Genomic DNA, 20,761 nt, shown 5'->3' with positions numbered 1-20,761 from the left:
GTTATCTGAAGAAATCCCCAAAGCAGAGACCCTAAATAGCCAGAAAAGAGGGTTTGGCTACTTAGGAGAGAAGATAGGCTAGCAACACCTGAAGGAGCCTATCAGAAGGAGTCTCTGACGTCACCTGCTGGCCCTGGCCACTCAGAGCAGTCCAGTGTGCCAGCAGCACCTCTGTTTCCAAGATGGCAGAGGTCTGGAGCACACTGGAGGAGCTCTAGGCACCTCCCAGGGGAGGTGCAGGTCAGGCGAGTGGTCACTCCCCTTTCCTTTGTCCAGTTTCGCGCCAGAGCAGGGCTAAGGGGTCCCTGAACCGGTGTAGACTGGCTTATGCAGAAATGGGCACCATCTGTGCCCATGAAAGCATTTCCAGAGGCTGAAGGAGGCTACTCCTCCCCAGCCCTGACACCTTTTTCCAAAGGGAGAGGGTGTAACACCCTCTCTCTGAGGAAGTCCTTTGTTCTGTCATCCTGGGCCAAGCCTGGCTGGACCCCAGGAGGGCAGAAACCTGTCTGAGGGGTTGGCAGCAGCAGCAGCTGCAGTGGAACCCCGGGAAAGGTAGTTTGGCAGTACCCAGGTCTGAGCTACAGACCCGTGGGATCATGGCATAGAGGGGGCAATTCCATGATCATAGACATGTTACATGGCCATATTCGGAGTTACCATTGTGAAGCTACACATAGGTAGTGACCTATGTGTAGTGCACGCGTGTAATGGTGTCCCCGCACTCACAAAGTCCGGGGAATTTGCCCTGAACAATGTGGGGGCACCTTGGCTAGTGCCAGGGTGCCCACACATTAAGGCCCATATTTATACTTTTTGACGCAAAACTGCGCCAACGCAGTTTTGCGTAAAAAAAATTTGCGCCGGCTAACGCCATTCTGAAGCACCATGCGGGCTCCGTATTTATTGAATGACGTTAGCCGGCGTTAGCCGCCGGCGCTGTCTGGTGTGCGTTAAAAAAAACGACGTACACCAGGCAGCGCCGGCGTAGTGGGAAAATGGCGTATGGGCGTCCAGAAATGGTGCAAGTCAGGCTGAGGCAAAAAATTCGCCACAACCCGATTTGCGTCATTTTTTTACGACGCCCATCCCCCATTGAAATGACTCCTGTCTTAGCAAAGACAGGAGTCATGCCCCCTTGCCCAATGGCCATGCCCAGGGGACCTCTGTCCCCTGGGCATGGTCATTGGGCATAGTGGCATGTAGGGGGGCACAAATCAGGCCCCCCTATGCCACAAAAAAAAATAAAAAAAAATACTTACCTGGACTTACCTTAATGTCCCTGGGGTGGGTCCCTCCATCCTTGGGTGTCCTCCTGGGGTGGGCAAGGGTGGCAGGGGGTGTCCCTGGGGGCTTGGGAGGGCACCTCTGGGCTCATTCTGAGCCCACAGGTCCCTTAACGCCTGCCCTGACCCAGGCGCTGAAATCCGGCGCAAATGCGGGTTTTTTAGACCCGCCCACTCCCGGGCGTCATTTTTGCCCGGGAGAATAAATACGACGCATATGCATCGCAGTCATTTTTTAAGACGGGAACGCCTACCTTGCATATCATTAACGCAAGGAAGGTGTTCACGCCAAAAAATTACGCTAACTCCATGAACTTTGGCGCTAGACGCGTCTAACGCCAAAGTATAAATATGGAGTTAGTTTTTTGGCGCAAACGGAGTATAAATATGCCCCTAAGTAACTTTGCACCTAACCTTTACCAGGTAAATGTTAGACATATAGGTGACTTATAAGTTACTTAATTGCAGTGGTAAATGGCTGTGAAATAACGTGACGTTATTTCACTCAGGCTGCAGTGGCAGGCCTGTGTAAGAATTGTCAGAGCTCCCTATGGGTGGCAAAAGAAATGCTGCAGCCCATAGGGATCTCCTGTAACCCCAAAACCCTGGGTACCTCAGTACCATATACTAGGGAATTATAAGGGTGTTCCAGTATGCCAATGTAAATTGGTAAAATTGGTCACTAGCCTGTTAGTGACAATTTGAAAGAAATGAGAGAGCATAACCACTGAGGTTCTGGATAGCAGAGCCTCAGTGAGACAGTTAGTCATAACACAGGTAACACATTCAGGGCACACTTATGAGAACTGGGGCCCTGGCTGGCAGGGTCCCAGTGACACATACAACTAAAACAACATATATACAGTGAAAAATGGGGGTAACATGCCAGGCAAGATGGTACTTTCCTACACTGCCCCTAAGCATATTGCATTCTATTTTATTTTCTACTGTTTGCACTATTTTATGACTATTTACTTACCTGATTTTGGTCTCTAGAGTATATATTGTGTACAATACTTACCTCAAGAAGGAGTATTGTCTCTAAGATGTTTTTGGCCTTGTGTCACTAAAATAAAGTACCTTTATTTTTGGTGACACTGAGTATTGTCTTTTATTGTGTACAAGTACTGTATAACTATAGTGGTATTGCAGGAGCTTTGCATGTGTCCTAGTTCAGCCTAAGCTGCTCTGCTACAGCTACCTCTAGACAGCCTAAGCTGCTAGAACACTGTCTACATTTCACTAATAAGGGATAACTGGACCTGATTTAAGGTGTAAGTGCCTTAGGTACCCACTATAAACCAGGCCAGCCTCCTACAAGCTTTCACTGCTTACAGCCTTCTCCTGAATACGCCTGATCTCGGGAGCTCTAATTAGGGTCGGGCCTGGCAAACCATGCCTGACCCTACTTAGCGCTTCTGAGATCAGGCGCATTCAGAAAAGGGGGCCATTCTGTAGCAACTCTGCCTCCACGGAATTCCGAGAAGTTTTTTATCAACTCAGCGGAATTCCTGCTTCTACAAATTAATGTGAACTGTAAGGTGTCTTTATGAATCAGGCCGATACATTTAACCAGCTGGTTCATGTAAGTGAAGCCTCATTTTGAAATTGGTGTAAATCTGCGAGAAAGGATGCATTTAGGAAGGTCACTGTTTTACCGCACCCTGCTGCATCTCCTTCTCAAGGAATTTTCACATTCTTCTTAGGAGAAGAGGTAGGCATCTGCTTGCTAGCAGCTATCTTGATGCTTCTGTTTGATCGCATGTTATAACCTTTGCTTGCTATCATATAGCATAAAAGGAGGTGAAAAATAAAACCAAGTAGTTTTGTAAAGTCGCACGGAGAAGCACTGGTCCGTTGTTTAGCGAAGTTGCACTTTGAATAACTTTCTAACATTTTTGGCATTAAAAATGTATCAGGCTTATATGGGCTTCTCCAAGGGTGTTTTATTTTGTAATACTGGGGCCAATTCACAAAGGGCCTCCACACTCGTGGCACAGGCCCTGCAGTCGTGGCAGGGGCTCCACTATGAGTAACTGCTTTGTGGTGGTCCTACCTCAAGTGCGGGCACCCATCATAAGTAGGGGCCCCCCACCATGAATGCAGGGCCTCCGCCAATAGTGCAGAGGCCCTCGGTGAATCAGGCACACTGTGAATAGTGCTGTTGAGATGTGGTAATCAAGCTAGTAATAGTAGTAGTTGTCCAACTATTCACCTGAACATGCTGATGCAAGACATATATCATCACATTTTGACAAAACAGTCTACAGTCACCTGACTCCACATTGCCTCACACTGTGCCTCTTAATCCATAAACTCTTAGGGCCAGGTCTGAACTTGTCTTTTCACCCACCAACACATACCTAAAAATATGGTTACATGTACCAATCAACATCCTGCCCTGTCCAACCTCAACCATTGCCCAATACAAATATTTTCCATTTACCCACCTCATTATAACCTTACCCACATCAGAATGCGTTTGGCTCTGCTCTCCTCTCTAGATAGCAACTAACATCCATATTATTAGGGTCAAATTTAAGTGCCCCTAGTGCCACCTTAACACCGCCACAGTGTAATTTTTTTTATGCTAACGTGGCACTAAAGTGGCATTTTTCCCGAGCCATATTTACAAAATGGTGCAATGCATGCATTGTGCCACTTTGTAAACCCTTGCACCACATTATGCCTGTGCCAGGCGTAATGTATGTAAGGTGGCGTTCCCCCGCTAGTGGGGCAAAACAAATAGTGCAAAGAAATCTAAGAGATTTCCGTGCACCATTTTTTTCAGCACTTTTAAGGCCTGCTCAGAGCAGGCATTAGGAGGGGGCATACCATTATCTATAATGGGCCCCTATGTACTCTGCAGGAGTAGCACCAAAATGTTGGTGCTATCCTGCAGAGTACATCAATAGCAAAAAACCAAACTGATGCTATTGACCCAACCTGCGCCATGGTGCGCCATATTTTAAATTCGGCGCATACATGGTGGCAGTAGGTGGGCGCTAAGGGGCGCAAGAAAAGTGGCGCTGCACTGAGTATAGCACCACTTTTCTTAAAACTGCCCCTTAATGTTCTCCCTTTGGAAATACAACCCAAATTCCATGTTTCCTTTACTATTGCTCTACTCTAAACTTTTCCTCACCTACATATATGATTTTCTATTCTATCCTCAGCTTGCATTGTAAACATCTCTAGTATGGTCTTATCTCCCTTCTCTGTGCCTAGCCCTGAACGTCTCCCTCCTGCTTTAACTGGGTCAGTTTACTCCCATGATGCCTCTCCTGTTTCTCATCCTCTCTATGTCTATGTCTGTAGTGTTCCTGCTACTATTTCCTACCTGGTTCTCACCTCCACTGTCTCCATTCTGTCCACATTCCACTGGTCTTCTAAGTAAAGATGTGTCTATCTGCTTAAATATACTACCACTGCACCATATTTAATTTGATTATTTAATCCAATAGGTGGAGTTGAAAGGCTCCACGAAAGCAGTTATTAGAAAAACAGCTGTCTCTGAAAGGAAATTCCAGGATGGAAATGTCGCTTCCCAGTGGCAGGTATCATCTTGTCCTCCTGTCTAATCTACTCATATATTTACTTAAGTGGTACTTACTGCACTCTTTTCCATACTTGCTACAGTTGACAGAGTGGATATCGGAGCCTGGAGCATGAAGCGGTCCAGAAAGGTTAGTGCATCAGATGTGATCCAGGAAGTCTTGCCATCTTTCCCTGTGTACAACCAAATGATGGATATTGTAAAAGTAAGAACAGAAATAATATATATATATAAGAACAGTTATAATATAATATATGTATATATATATATATATATATATATATATATATATATATATATATATGAAAGAAGTGACTCAAACAGATGATCTCACTAAAGAACATTTGATGTTAGATCATTATACACCAATATACCACATGATGATGGGCTTATGGCATTATCTGAAGCTCTTATTAAAAGAACTGTGAAAAAACCATCAACAAGTTACTTACCAACTTTGCAAGAGTTATCCTTAAATCCAACAATTTTACCTTCAATGGTAAACACTATTTGCAGATGCAAGGGACATCAATGGGCACTCGGATGGCTCCTTCCTATGCAAATATCTTCATGGGAAAACTGGAGGACTATATACTTGCGAGTTCTAATATCAAACCACTGGTATGGCTATGATACATTGATGACATATTTATAATATGGAATGCACGAAGCAGAACACTTGAGCAATTTACAGCTTTTATCAACAGTATCCATGCTACCATCAAATTCACTGGCAGCAATACTAAACAGAAGAGTCATCGCCCTTTTCTGGATGTGTTACTCACCATTCATGAACAAAAAATTATAACTGATCTGTACCACAAGTCTACAGATGCTCATTTGTATCTAAACTGGACCTCATGTCACCCACGCCACACTAAACTCAGCATCATCTACAGCCAAGCACTCAGAATAAGACGCTTCTGCAGCAATGAAGACACTTGTAAAGACCATCTACAGGAGCTTGACAGATTATTTAAAAAGCGAGGCTATCCTCTGCATATCATTCTGCAACAAATTGACAAGTCTTTGCAGTTACCCAGGGAAGCATTTATTTGGAATAACAACAGAAGAAACAAAAGTGACAGAATCCTTTTTGTGATTGACTATCATCCATCAGCTCCCAACTACAGAAATATAATACAAACAACTTTTCCCTTACTATCTACTTGTGAAAAATTGCCAATGTCAAAGCTGTAAAAAACAATATGCAGGTCAAACTGTGAATGACCTCCGTACACGATTCAGGAACCACAAATCAGCAATAATTAACAAGAAACTTGACCAGCCTGTCGCCAACCATTTTATCCTTGTGGACCATTTACTATCAGATTTGAAGATTTTCCCTGTGGTACATGTTTTAAAGGAAGAACTACTGGACATCAGAGAACATTTCTGGATGTACAGTTTAAAATCACTGCATCCAGATGGACTGAACATCACTGACAATACCACTTGATTTCTGCATATCTGAAGAGTTCTCAGGACTGCATTGATTCCACATTCCGATTGGAATCTTCACTCATGATGCTTTTTGAAAATCCACCAGTGTCAGCTGTGCGGCCACTAAGCAAACAATCTTGTACTACCTGAGGAAGGCGGAAGCTGAAACGTTGTAGTAGAAATATATTTTTGTTCTTTAGTGAGATCATCTGTTTGAGTCACTTCTTTCTTGGATATTACATTTTCTTGTGACTCATTGTATCCTTTGGGATCCAGATTTTTGCCCTGGCTGGCTGTGCATTCTTGTGATCCTGCATCTTCCAGTATATGTGCATATATATATATATATATATATATATATATATATATATATATATATATATATATATATATAAAACACAGGCTCCCCTTTCCAGCTACCTAAATGCAGGCTTGGCCTGAAATGATCTATTAGTTTGCTGGCTCCTACCTGCAAGGCTTTTAAAGGTGAAGGCTAAGTATTTCTCGCTTCCATGCACAGGAAACTAAAACTAAATATTAGTGGAATTTGATTTCCTCTTAGACTTAGTAGTGGGGGCCAAAGAGGATGGCAGTTTCCACTTAAAGTCACAGTTTATAACTTTCTACTAAAATATGAAACATCACGAGGCTGGTTCTCCCTTTAAACTACTACAATTGATTCATGAAAGACACCATTTTACATGTGTATTGTGACAATTTCCCTCTCTATAGGTCTGATGCTAAATTGCCACTGTTAGTCTGCACAGTTGGTCAGGTTTTACCCTTGTTTTGTGCTTCTCGTGAAGGTCAACTCAAAGTCTGAAAAAGGTCTCCTTTTAAGATATTTCCACAGAATATTACCTTCAGGTTGCCCAGCTCTGTATGAAGCCCTAAACAACCTGTCTCTCTCAAAGCAAACATAAACAAACATGGGGACAGAGGCTTAATGCTCCACTTAATCCTAGGTCAAACCTTCAGATGTAGATTAAGATCAAGTTTTCATGAATGCACTCAAATCCTAACTGAAAACTGATTCTTTAGACTAAGACCACACATTTAATGGACATGATGAACAGCATTTCCTGTTTTAGCTCACAAGATATCCTGATATATGAAAATTACACTGTTGATGTGTTTCAGATGTTTTTGGATTAATCCTTCAAACAAAATGAGAAAAATATAGATTTGACTGGTGACTGATGTTTTGTTGCACTTGCTTAATAAAGTTATTCCACAATGCAATTGAAGAATAGGTGGGAATAGAGAATGAGTCATCTATTTACTGAAAAGATCTCATAAGATACAAACAAAAAATGATGTGCTCCTATGAAAAACCTTGCGAATACCCAACTGTTTTCGATCTCCTATACTTAGGCCACAGTGTGGATGATCAAGGAGACTGAACTTAATTTCACTCTCTAGAACTGAAACATAGAGACAACAAACTGGATGAATGGGAAGTCTGGGTTATTCTGTAAAAACCCCTTCTTTCCATTTTGCTATAAAGTCAGTCCAGCCATAAAGAGAGCAGTGGTAGATGTATACATACACATGTATAGAGATGCAGTATGAATTCAGCATGGCATGGCAACTCTATCCAATTCCTATTAATGATTATTTGCATTAAGACTGATGGCTGAATGGGCATTAAATAAACATACAACTCTTACACAACAGTGAGACTTTTGAGAGTAACATCTAGTTGGGCATGTTGACTGAATCATCTTACAATTCTGAGTTAATTACTCTTAGATTACCAGGTTCAATAGGCATGCCAACTAAACATCATTGTGAGCTTCTCAAAAGAAACCTGTAGGCAGAAGCAAACAATTGGTTTACTATGGAGATGGACTGTATCACTGTAAAGCTGAATTTTCCAGCTAAAAGACTGAATAGGTGTGGTGTCTGAACTCTTCTCTCACATTAGGGTTGATCTTCTAAAGAGAGGGCACAACTTAGATGGCATCGTTTAGAAATCTTTCTTGACTACCCCCAAAAGTACCATCTAGATACTTGTTGGGATTATTTAGGCATGGAAACTGCACTGTCTTGCATAGAAGAGATAAGCAGCCAAGGAATTGAAGGGCACAGACTATTCTCAGGCACCAAAGGTTATTGTCTGATGAGAGGTAATTCAAGAAGTGAGTAGAAAGTCTGATTTAACTTTCCTCTAAACCCCAAAGACGATTTGTTATAGAGAGGCCATGGATTGGTTGAGCATGGGAAACATACTCTGGTTCACCACTAAACGTAATAATCAATAGAGAGGGTGGGTGTAGAGATTAAAATCTTTCATTATTCATAGATCAAACATTCTAGGGCAAAACCAAGAATTAATTGGAAGTGGAAAACAAAATCTCTTCTCATCCCTACTGTTTTTATTTTTCAGTGGTACCAATGGTTAGACAGATGTGGGCACACACTTTCCATTCATCCCTCTTTGCGATTTTATAGTGAGTTCAAGGGTTGGCCTAGTCTGGCTAATAAACTCTTAAAGTAAGGATATCTTCTGCTGCAAGACCAAGTATTGGCTGAGCATTTAGAATACATTTCCCCTAAGCCAGGATGCAATATTCTGTAATGCAAATAAGTATTGAAGGGCCTGGAAGATAAAATCTCATTAGAGCTGCACAGGTAATACTATTTAGTGACATCATGAATTTGATGCCATGTAGTGTAAACTTTCACCTTATTCATCGAGGTAATATGCACTTTAGTTTTTGAAAGAAATGTTTCCCTTTTCATAAATACAAACAAGAAAAAAGAAAAGAAACTTAGGGCCATCATTATGACCTTGGCAGGGGGCTACAGCCGCCCGCCAAGATCTGACCGCGGCACCCCCGCCGCGGTCATTATGAGATCCCTGCTGGGCCGGCGGCCGCAACATAGGAGCCGGCTCCAAATGGAGCCGGCGGTGTTGCGGCCGTGCGACGGGTGCAGTTGCACCCGTCGCGCTTTTCACTGTCTGCATTGCAGACAGTGAAAAGCTGCATGGGGCCCCCAGGGGCCCCGTGACTCCCCACACCGCTAGCCTTTTCCTGGCGGCTCAAACTGGTCGGGGACTTGCTACCGCCGCGGTCATAATCCCCTCTGAAGCACCGCCAGCCTGTTGGCGGTGCTTCAGCCAAAACAGCCCTGGCAGTCTTGGACCGCCAGGGTTATAATGAGGGCCATAGTAATCATCATTAGTGTCACTGATGTATTATTCAAAGGCATCGTATGTGCTGAAGGTTTTTTCAACATCATGGTGATCTTCGCTGCAGAGTTCAAAGTTTGTCTTGGATTGGAGAACAGAATCTGCCTTTAACCATGTAGACAATGTTGTTACTGGGACCAAATATTTTATTGCCATGCAGAATAAACCTAAGCTAAGATATTTTAGAATCTAGCAGGTAATTAGATAGAACAAATACACACCTCCTTTCATGGACTGATGGAAGATAACCCTTTCTTGTAGAACATTGAACTATAAAGTGTGAATCCAAACGTTTCCTGAAAGACAGGTGCCAAACCTCTCCTCTGTGAAAGGCAAGTATATAAAAATCTAAACAGTGAGCAAGCACTAACTCTGTGGATCTCTGCCCTTAATACTGATGCCTTAAGTGCAGATCATGCACCCATTGGGTCATGACCTTTCTCTTTCTGTAAATTCTAATAAGTCCTTTTACATTAATCTCAGAATCAGAAGTGTATTGACACATCTGGAATAGCATTAGAACGCTCAGGGAAGATCACGTCTCACTGTAGCAATGTGCAACTTTGTTTTGAGTCAATAGTTCACATGCTTACTACATCACTCAGCTACTATACATATATTTAGACTCTTCTTACCCTTGGTGTCTGATGATGATTTGACAGTGTGAATCGCTTCAATCCATTTGAAAATAGCAACCCTGGACCCTGGGTTCATTTTGTCATAGTCGGGGACGATCAGTTTTACCCTGCACAGAAAAAAAAATGTTCTTAGATTTGATCAAGCTAGAATGAAATACTAATCCCCTCCCAAAGTGGAAATACAAGGGGTGGGATGGAACCGATGAGTTATTAACCCTGTTGCAGGTTTAGATAGGTACCTTATGAGTCTAGACCAAACTGCATAGAGAGACCAGTTCATTTAGCTTCAACCTCACAGACCTTGTAAACTTTTTATGCTAGTTTCAAACAAATAACCTACACATTACTGTGAAATTTGGCCGTCACTGCTAATGAACAGTGGAAAACTCCAAAAGTCATTTTTCCCTGTTATAAGGCCTATCTCTCCCATTGAGTAACTTTGGGTTACCTTATTATATTTAATAGGTGCTAACTTCAAATAGGGAGCAATCAGTGTCCAATACCATTATCAGTCACAAGCTAATGGCAACTATCCAATGTTTTAATCTAAGGAGACAGTATTTTCAGTGAAATCTTTCACCCAATTCATATGAGTCTATATAGGGATGTATATTGCTGGACCATGCCCAGATATTTACAGTCTAGTGCTCAACCCAATATTTTTGGCATGAAGACTACGTGCACTTTTTCCCTGCAAATTAGTGGTAAAGTACTTGTGCTCTCTCCCTAAAATATGGTACAATTGGCATATACAAAATTGGTACATTTAATTCACTTGTAAGTCCCTGGTCAATTGTCCTTCATGTACCCAGGACCTGTAAATTAGATGATCCTAGTGGGCAGCAGCACTCGTTGTGCCACCCAATATAGTAGCATTTTAAATCATGTCTCAGTCCTTTAAACTGCTATTTCAACGTGGCAAAATACACCTTTTCGCAGGCCTAAACTTTCCTTTTTAATAATACATATAAGTCCCTTCTAAGTTAGACCTAAAGTCTCATAGGGCAGGATGCTTTGTATTTACAAAGTAGGGCGCATGTACTTATGTTTTACATGTCCTAACAGTGGAAAACTCCCAACGTAATTTTTCCCTGTTATAAGGCCTATCGCTCCCATTGAGTAACTCTGGGTTACCTTATCATATTTAATAAGTGCTAACTTCAGATTCGGAGCAGACAGTAATATTCTGTTTACAATCAAATGGCTTGTGATTAATTTAAAGCCCCCTCTAATGGTAAGGTTGGATTTTAAGTCACATTTCTAAAATGCCACTTTTGGAAAGTTGGAATTTTCTTGTCCCAACCAACTGTGCCTTTCTGCCAGTGTCCTGAGTCCCATGGCCGTGAATGGCTCTACTGTTGGTGTTTGTGTATAGCTGCAAGACAGTGAGACAAGGGGGCTTATAAGTAGATAGGCTGGGTCATTCTGGCAGGATGACTTCAGAGTGGCTGTACCTAGCCCCACTTACACTTCAAAGTGCTTTGCCTACAGCATAGACAAAGGAATCTGAAACCAGGCCTGCCCTGCCTTTTGTCACACCAGACAGTTTAGAGACTTGGCAGAGGAAGGGAAATAACTTTTCAGAACCAGTGGTAGGGGTAGAAGTCCCCTACACAAAGTCTGGTGTCAGGTATAAATATTGGACCTCCAGAGCCACTCTTCAGAACCCTCCTGGACCTATAGATGATTCAGAAGAAGGACTATCTTGCTACCAGAGGTCTGCCTTGCTGCTTGAAAGGCTGCCTTGCTGTCTGAGAAGGAAGATTGGACCAGCTTGCATTCATCCCATGCTACCCAGAATGACTCAAGCAGTCAGTTGGCTGACTTTATGTGAGAGACACAGTGGCTCAACAAGCTCCAAAGGCCTCCTTGCAACTACTGAGCTGACCCGCTGCAACTGGACCTGTTTAGAGCTGACCGACCCTAGCTGCTGGCCTCTACTGGAGTGAGTTGTGATCCCCAAGAGATGCCTACCAGGTCCTGGACCCTTGGCTGGCATCAGTGGAAGCTTCTTCAAGATGAAAATGGGAAAACCCTGAAGTTTGGGCAACTTATGTTGCAAGCAGACCTGTTTGTGCTTAAACTCTGCCCCTCTGTGATGACTGCCAATTCAAAGCTCTGATGAGAACTTCTCTTTGCGCCAACAGCAACCATCTGTCATATCTGGCAATGGAAGACCTACACTTCATTCTACAGCAAAGGCAGCCTCATCAAAGAGAAACACGAAGTGGAAAACGTAATGACATCGGATGTAAGAGAAAGATTGCTGTCCATTTCCACTCCCAGATTCCGGATGGAAGTTGCTACTACTGAGGCTAAGCTACTCTCTGATGGCCAAAAGCCACTCTGCAAGAGTTGTCTGTGTTTCCCTACATAGGAAATCATGATTTAAGTTTTTTCACAGTTGAATTTAAGAGATTAGCCCCTCTGCCAATGCAATATTTCCCACATAAAATTATTGAAGAGGATTGCGATATAGCAGTGGTTTGTTCAAAGATGATATTCAGTGACGTATTGTGATGCTTAGTTGATGAAATATAAACCACGTGATCTTATCAAAAGAGCTAACAGTCTAATATAGACACTGAACAATGTGGGGCTAAGAGCAGAGCCCTGAGGTTATCCTCTTTATCACTGACTTAAAAGCTGAACGATAGAGATGCAGATGTATTGCCTGTAATCTACCCTCAAGATATGACTTATGCCACGTTAAAGCCGGTTCTTTCACTCCCACCTCCTCTAGGTGGGAGAGGAAGATTTTGTGGTTCGCCATATCGAAAGCAGTGGACAGGTCAAGCTGCACCAGTGCTACGTGATGTCCCCTGCCATATGGAGATCATCCAGCACTGTAGTCAGAGCCACCTCTCTCCCATATGATGGCAGAAACTTGCATTGTTACTGTTATCAAGGAAGGGGGTGGTAATAGTTCTGGAGTTACACTGACTAGTACTGGCTCACTGGCAGTACTGATTGCTTACTCTATGAAGACAATACCCCTACATACTATTTATTTGTGCTGTACTCCTTCAGAGACCCGCCCCACCGTGGAGTATTCTCACCTGCACACTTCCCCTTTGGAGCTTTTGGTCCTGATTCTCGCTGTACTCCATCAGGAATTAGCACATTGCAGATTCACTTACTGTTTTGAGGTATACTAATTAGAGGCACCAGGCTCTGCAAGTTACACCATAGTGGGCAGTGTTTTCACTACCGTATTGGATACTATTTCTCAACATCCTGATTCAAGGAACACCTATACTCACAGCTGACAGCCACATTTTACATTTTCTCAGAAGCTTTTACTCTTCATTTGTATCTTGTTCTTCTTGACTTGGGCTTCTCATCCTGAGACCTGATGATGATCCCCTAACTTTCTAGGGGATTGAAATGTTGACTATTATTACAGACCCCTTTTTAAGATGGTATTTAGAAATGGACAATGGTGTTCTTGTTTAATGATACACATCTTTTGATCACTGTATTGTTACTTGTGTGTATCACATTCATAACAGCATCGAGCATGATTCTCACGCACACACTGCACCATCATTGATGCTTTTTCTTATTATTTGATATATGACTTAATTAAAGTAACCATTTGTTACTTCTGAACATATGGTGATTTTATCTACCGTGGGACCAGTGTTTTCTATATGCAAACTTACCCAAGGTCCTGGGTGACTTTCAGGTTCCCTTGTTATTTGAAAAAACATAGGTCAGGGAAGGCACACGACACTGAGCTGCATGGACCCACTGATGCTTGCATGTGAGGTATGCATCAGCAAAGATCTAAGTGAGACAGCAATAAGGTACTGTACACCCGGAAAGCCAAAGAAGGTAAGGGACTGCTACCATTAGAGGGGGAGTCTTGAAACCCACTGACCCATACAACACCGTGGATAGCCCTTAGAGACTCTCTAGCCACCAAATCCCTTTAAGGGACCTCCCCAAGGTATTTACCAAGGATTACTGCAAAGAAATACCCAAGGAGCTTGTCCTCTGAGAGCAGCATTGGCTGCCTCCCTCATAATCACTGACAGAAATAGTAGAGTATAATTTGCTACAGCTGAGACTGTATGTACTGCATTATGTAATGTGTGTTTTGAGTAAAATACTTAAGGGTATATTTACAAGCCCCTCAAGCCATCTTGTGCTACCCTAGCATCATTTTATTACACTAAGGCAGCGTTAAGGAGGCCTTTCTCCTGCGCCTCTCCGCTTTGTAAACCAATGCGCCACATTATGCCTGTGCCAGGCATAATGTTCGCAAGGGGGGCGTTCCCCTGCAGGGAAATCCTGAAAAAATGGTACAGTGATATTGACAACATTTTACTGCACCATTTTTTCTGTCATTTTTAACGACTGCTCAGAGCAGGTGTTTAAATGACACACTCATTTTAATCAATGGACCTCCCTATGCTTTGCTACACTAGCGTTAAACTTATTGACACTAGTGCAGCAAAGTGCTACAATAGCATCAAAAATGTTGACTCTATTGTCCTAATGACTGCCATGGTGTGCTGTATTGCAAATACAGTGCAACCATGGTGTTGTTAGGTGGGGCAGGAGCGATGTAAGAAAAGTGACGCATCAAACCAATGTGCCACTTTCTTGTTAATATCCCCCTTAATGTTTTCCAAGGAAAAATACTTAGCTGGACTTTGAATTACTGACTGGCATGGGTTAGCTTGTTGAGTATTGAGTCTCTGTAACACTCACCACCTCCCCGAGTAAGACCAGGACAACTTGACTTCACTACCCTAAGAGTGAAGGGCTAAAATGATTAGGTTGATGCTCAATTTTGGGTCCAATAGTAGAGTTAATACATGGGACATCAGTAGTAAAAAGCTCATATCCGCACAATCGTTAACCTCCAACTATTGTGGGACTCCTGAAAAATGTCCCAAAATACACATATGTATATGTAATTGTTTGTGTTGAAAAGATTCAGTGAAACAATTTTGTTAAAGAGAAGCTCTTTGAAGTCAGATATACATTAACAATATACTTAAACCTCCTTGTAGGGATAACAGCATCTAAATGTCACAGAAATGCATGGTTTTGATTCCAGATCCCACTCCAATATGAGTCTATTCAAGGTTCCTCAAGGTTTCTTTTTTGCAATAAATATTGACTGGGGTGAGCATGGACAGGAAAATGCTCCTTATGGTGACCATGTGGTGTAACAGACAGTCGTATACCTTCATTCCAATAAATGTGTGTTACTTCTCAAAACACCCTTATGAGAATGAGAAGCAAGAGGTTAGGGGATCACCTGACGGAAAGTGGCCCTGCCACATGAGTTTAGAACTAGATAGCCTCATAGTACATTAGGTTATGTAAAAAAAAATAGGCTGTGAGCAACCTGGATAACCAATTGGGTTCATAATAAAGCCCATAAGGTCACTTTTTCTTTAATTATATACTGAAGACGCCCTTTCTGTGGCAAGCAGATAGGGAGAACTAAAGGCATTAGAATGTAAATAGAGCAGTATCAGGAGTTGCCTTGAAATTAGGAGGAGGCAGCAATTAAGTTCCATTATCCCTACAGAGAGGTTTAAGTATAATTGAAGGCAAATGGACTTCAGAGATATGTAAGGACAGAAATTAACTGAATCATGAACAGGAATCTTACAATGCAGTAGATAGGTGTTATTAGGAAAAGCTTTATAAAGTGAAACAAGTGTTTGCTGTTTCCTATATTTATGTAGCCATACCATGCTCAACTATAGAAAGTGGATAACATTATTTCCCATTTCTTAAACAAAGAGTGCTATGCAAAACAATGCTGGTAATTCAATTAATGCACTATCTTTCTGTCTCTTGTGATCCACATAGGAAGAAGTTTTGTAATTATCATGAGCTGATCAGTTTTAAGGACGAAGAGCCCTCGCCCACCTAGGCATGTTACATCATACTAACCCCTCCTCGCTCATGTAGGGCTGTTCCAACACAGGCGGGCATACCGCAGCGTGGGAGCTCTTAAGCCCCAAGTACTGATGTATGTCAGAGGTTCTAAACCTTTTAACTCCTGAGGACCACACTTGATCACCACTGGAAGCTGGGGACCCCCAAGCAATTTGTACAATTCAAAATTCAAACATTCAAACAGTAATTCACAAAACAATACACAAACAGGTACACACCAAACAAATACTTAAATTACTAAAGGTATATTTATTCTATATTGAAAAAATGCAAAATAAAAAAAATGTAATCGGAAAGTTGACGCTGCATCTCAGTGACTAACGTTTGGATGTTTGGTTTTATTTAGGAAAGCTGAATCCTCAGGTCATATTCTAAATTTCCCAAGTAATTTCTGTTTTTATGTTTTAGGTACATAAGATCTGAGAAGGTTTTTTCACATAAATATGTGGTGGGTAAAGAAAGTAAAACCATAGGGGCCTCTCATCTTTCCATAGCCTCTCTGCTATTAATTTAATTTGTTTTATAGCAAGTCTGATACCAGTGTAGGGTGTCTGATCACTTTACAGGGGCGTGAAAGGTGTATGATTCACATGCAAACCACACTGGTAGGCATTTTCTGACAGTGCCCGGTGTGGAGAATCACAAACTCAGGATTCAGAATGCAACGCAAGGGTTGAGTTTATTATTAAAAATGCATTTCTACGCAAGTATTTTTTTTAGCAGCATAAAGATAATTTAAGACTGCAGGAAAAAAACATAACTTTCTAACATAAACCAGGCAATTTGCATGCAGCTCTTTGATGGCAGTTCATAGCTCAGTGTGCTATATTATAATTGTAACTTATGAACTGCACAGTAACAAACAAATCTCTGTGAAAAAAGCAGTAACCCACTGCACATAAAATACTTCTCTGTGATCTGCATTGTATAAGTTCTAACCCACTCTGCTACCTTGGTGAAACCTACCACTAGACGAAACCCCGATCTCTCTCCAGCAGGTACATTAATCTCCAGTGTTATCTTGGCGCTTTTATTTTTGCCCGAAAGATGCTGGATGTACAAGGAACTTTGCAGTGCTTTTAAACTTCTGCACAAAGGAAGTAATAAATACAAAAACATGCCTTTGTTTCTGTCAGAGGCCCAACTGCTTAGGTATGGTAAAATGAGGCCATTTTGTTTAAATTGTCCTGGAGTTTTTTTGGATGAGAACAGAAGGAACATTAGCTTTGTGGGCCTATTAAAAATATCTCTTAACTGACCTCCACAGATTTATTGTTGTTGTCCGTTGTTATCATTTAAATGAGAACTGAATAGGAACAATTTGGCTCTACTATGGGGTAGACATGTTTCAGTCCAGAATCAAATGCCCCCTTAGGTCCGGGGCTTTCTTCAGAACCAAGTCCTCTGTTCCAGTACAACCTTTATTGACTACCTATTGCTGTGCAAGTGTCCCAGAGGTCAATATGCAAAGGTGAAAAGTGTTGAAGAAAGTAATGAATGAACCCACTTACATAGTCTCTTGATGTGGAGAATCGTACAAAAACCATGGGAATTGGGATCCCCGATGAAAGTTGGGCTGGACATTTATTGTGAAAGATGCAAGAAAAAAATTATTTGGAATGTAAACCTGTTTCCTGGAGTCAATGGACTGAATGCATAATGCATATATTTGGATTGTGAACGCTGCAGCGTTCCTAATAAATTTGTGATTTACATGGTGTTTGACTATCTACTGGGTCCTCCCCCTGTTGCTGTATTTAAAGAAAACAAGAGCCCTGTTATTCACGTAGATGTGGCTGCCATCTTCCCAGAACAACACTTTCAACTTTTGCACACTTGCCTCATGTATTCCTGATAGTAAAAGGGCGCTAACAGAGGCAATATTGACATAAATATTTGTTTCTGAAAACAAAAATGCTCTGGACCCATGTTGAGAGAATTTGATTGTGGGCTATAACATGTTGTTCTCATGGCAGGGCCAAATCATTCCTTTCTATTAGCATTTTAGTCTTCCCAGCCAGCGATGAGAAAACAATTCTGGACGTCAGTTAGGGGTTAGGTTTAATAGACCAACTATCTAATTTTTCCTCTGTCCCCATCTAACAGAAAACATCAAGACACCTAAAAACAATGTAGCCTCATTGTAACATAATTCGATACTTGGAGGCTTACAAGCAGTGCTTAATTTGTAAATTAGGAGGTGCTGGTGCTCAAAGCCTTTCTCTTAAACAGGAGGCTGCTGTAATTAAATCTGCAAGCACTGAATACTGAGGCAGCCTAATCCTGAAGCCATCTCGGGCCTCTTCAATCCATTTACGGCCACCCCTGCCCCTTCAGCTCATCCTGCAACGTTCTACTTTCTCCCTTTATGACGCTTTTTAGTTTTTCCTTCTTCCGTCTTTCATATGTGTCTTTTGCTCGCAGCAAATGCTTGAGGCATAAGGATAAGCCCCAGCCCTCACAAATAAGTGCCGTTGCTCAGCACAGGAAACAACAAGCACAAATTAAGCGCTGGTTACAAGCTTCTCTACCTGGGTGTTCCTGCCTGTGTTTGAAGACTCCATACGAACATGGAGGAGATCCTGTGATAAAGCATGCCAACTATTGCAGGGTGAGGGCCTTTTTCCCTTAAAAGTGATTTGCCCATAAAAATGACAATTGTTCTGACATGGAATACATGTGGCAGCAAGAAAATGCATTAAGTGAATTTCCAGCATAGAAAGGTTCCCATACTTAGACCCATATTTATACTTTTTTACGCATTAGCGTAATTTTTTTACGCAAAAGCAGCGCAAACTTACAAAATACAATTGTATTTTGTACATTTGGCAGCTGTTACGTTCAAAAGCAGCGTACATGTGGCGCTAAAAAAGTATAAATTGGGCCTTAGTCTTCCTATTTCCGTGAGGTACTCTTTGTTTAAGCACTGTTAGAAGGCTGTCTGCCTCTGTTCTCCCTCTTTTGATCTGGTAACATTTGTAAACTGATTTAATTCGTAAAAATTATTTTACAACATGAAATGACAATCACAGTGGAACAGTACATATATGAGGAACAACTGAGCTTATAGACTATTTGTGAACTGAACTGGCTGTTTGGGTGATCTCCGCCTGTTTGTTTTAGCATCTCTTATGAATATGTTGGCAGAATACCAATGTTTTATCCCCTATGGAGCACGCTTACAATCCGACTGCAGTATATTCATATCACTCTCCTTATTTCTTGTTGTTGTCCTACATCGTTCCAACGGTGTAGCTTTCTCTCTCTCAAGGCACAATAATCATTTCCTTCAAGGTATACACAGAGCGTCCTCTGGGTTGTGTTAGATATTCCCTTTTGGTAGCTCCTTCTTATGCTCACAACTCTGCCTCCTGTGGGGATAATGGCAGTCCCCGCATTGCGTACAAACAGGCACTCATGCGGCTCTCTTATGGTACCTCCTGCCTCACTCACAGTGCAGCTCTCTCAGGCATACTTACAGATTTCTCGATTGCGTGAGGTTGGACAATGGGCTCAAAGTGGCGACACATTTCTCTGAAATCGTGTAGAGATCTACACGGTTAAAGGCTGCGATGATCACAGAGTTATTAGCGAGTTGTTGTCTCATCATTCCTTCCCAGAGATTGCAAGGATCCTGCATAGAAAAAAGAGCGATGAATGTGTGAGATTTTGTTTCTCTTTTATGCATGTCGTAGTGTGAGTGACGACGTGAAGTGTTGCTATGGTGAGTTTTATGACGTATCTAAATCACTTGATATTGTTGGGCTGAGCCCAAACAGTATTTTAGTAAAATAGGAGACGAGTGTAATACAGGTTAGCTGTTTCAAGTTTCAATACAATTAAAAATTAAGTAATTAAGAGACAAACTTGTGCACTGTTCTAGGTAAAGTCCGCAGGTAAAAGCATAAGGCTTCGTTTTCTTGGAATTAATTTGTATATATTAATATATACATTATTTCCATATGGTTAACACACTGTTCTCTCTGGGGAAGTTTTGATGACGTTTTGAAAAATACTTGAATTGTCTGTTTTTGTTTGAAGTCTGTTTTAACACTTTGTTTTGGTCTTCCTCTGTAGTTACCCAACATGAATTATGCATTCTTATTCTTTTAACTGCTTAAGTTATGTGTTTATTTTGAGGTGAGTGCTTTTCTGTTTTCGAAAATGTTTTGGACCTTTACTCATTATGACGGTTACATAGTTGTCTTTTACCTAAGTTGTCCGTCGGGCAAGTGTAGGAATAACAACCTTTAGTTGCGAAAGGCCACATTTGGCCTTGTGACCATCTGTTCTTTATAACAGTGACAATTAATGTATGGGATGAGTTATCAACTCTTGCGTGTCACACAGGAAAGCTCAGCGTTTTATTTTGGCGCCCACCTATGAATACCCACAGAAAACTCACCCACAGACAGTGAGACCGAAACATGAAATACTGCAATTTCCAGCGAGGGGCGTTAGAAAGGCTGTATCCTAGTAGATCGGGTTTTAAAAGGAAAGCAAAGAACAAACGCTAATAATAAAATTGCAGTACCTTGGCGTTGGTATTTTCTGCCTTCTGACCTGCAGGGTGAGAACAGGAAATCATCATTAGATAGCAGTGGAAATATAAGGCCCTACAGGGCGTTTACCAAGAAAAACAGCAGATGGTTTTCACATTAACTAAGGATTCGACATACTCTCTCTTTTGGCAACACAACCAAACACTAAGAAA

The 20,761-nt window shown here is 41.7% G+C and overlaps 1 protein-coding gene across 1 annotated transcript in view; it reads right to left on the bottom strand.

The window, feature by feature from the left end:
* LOC138285031 (otoancorin-like) overlaps positions 1 to 20,761 on the bottom strand; it is a 489,250-nt gene that overhangs the window by 397,541 nt on the left and 70,948 nt on the right. Inside the window, exons 4-7 of the mRNA XM_069224460.1 lie at positions 20,582 to 20,610; positions 19,527 to 19,681; positions 10,117 to 10,226; positions 4,900 to 5,015 (exon numbers count right to left, since the gene is read on the bottom strand). Coding sequence (XP_069080561.1) covers positions 4,900 to 5,015; positions 10,117 to 10,226; positions 19,527 to 19,681; positions 20,582 to 20,610 — 410 coding nt within the window. The remainder of the gene's footprint in view (positions 1 to 4,899; positions 5,016 to 10,116; positions 10,227 to 19,526; positions 19,682 to 20,581; positions 20,611 to 20,761) is intronic.

The sequence above is a fragment of the Pleurodeles waltl genome, chromosome 3_1 (genome assembly GCF_031143425.1).
Source record: "Pleurodeles waltl isolate 20211129_DDA chromosome 3_1, aPleWal1.hap1.20221129, whole genome shotgun sequence".
NCBI lineage: Eukaryota > Metazoa > Chordata > Amphibia > Caudata > Salamandridae > Pleurodeles > Pleurodeles waltl.
This window is presented reverse-complemented; position numbering and strand designations above follow the sequence as displayed.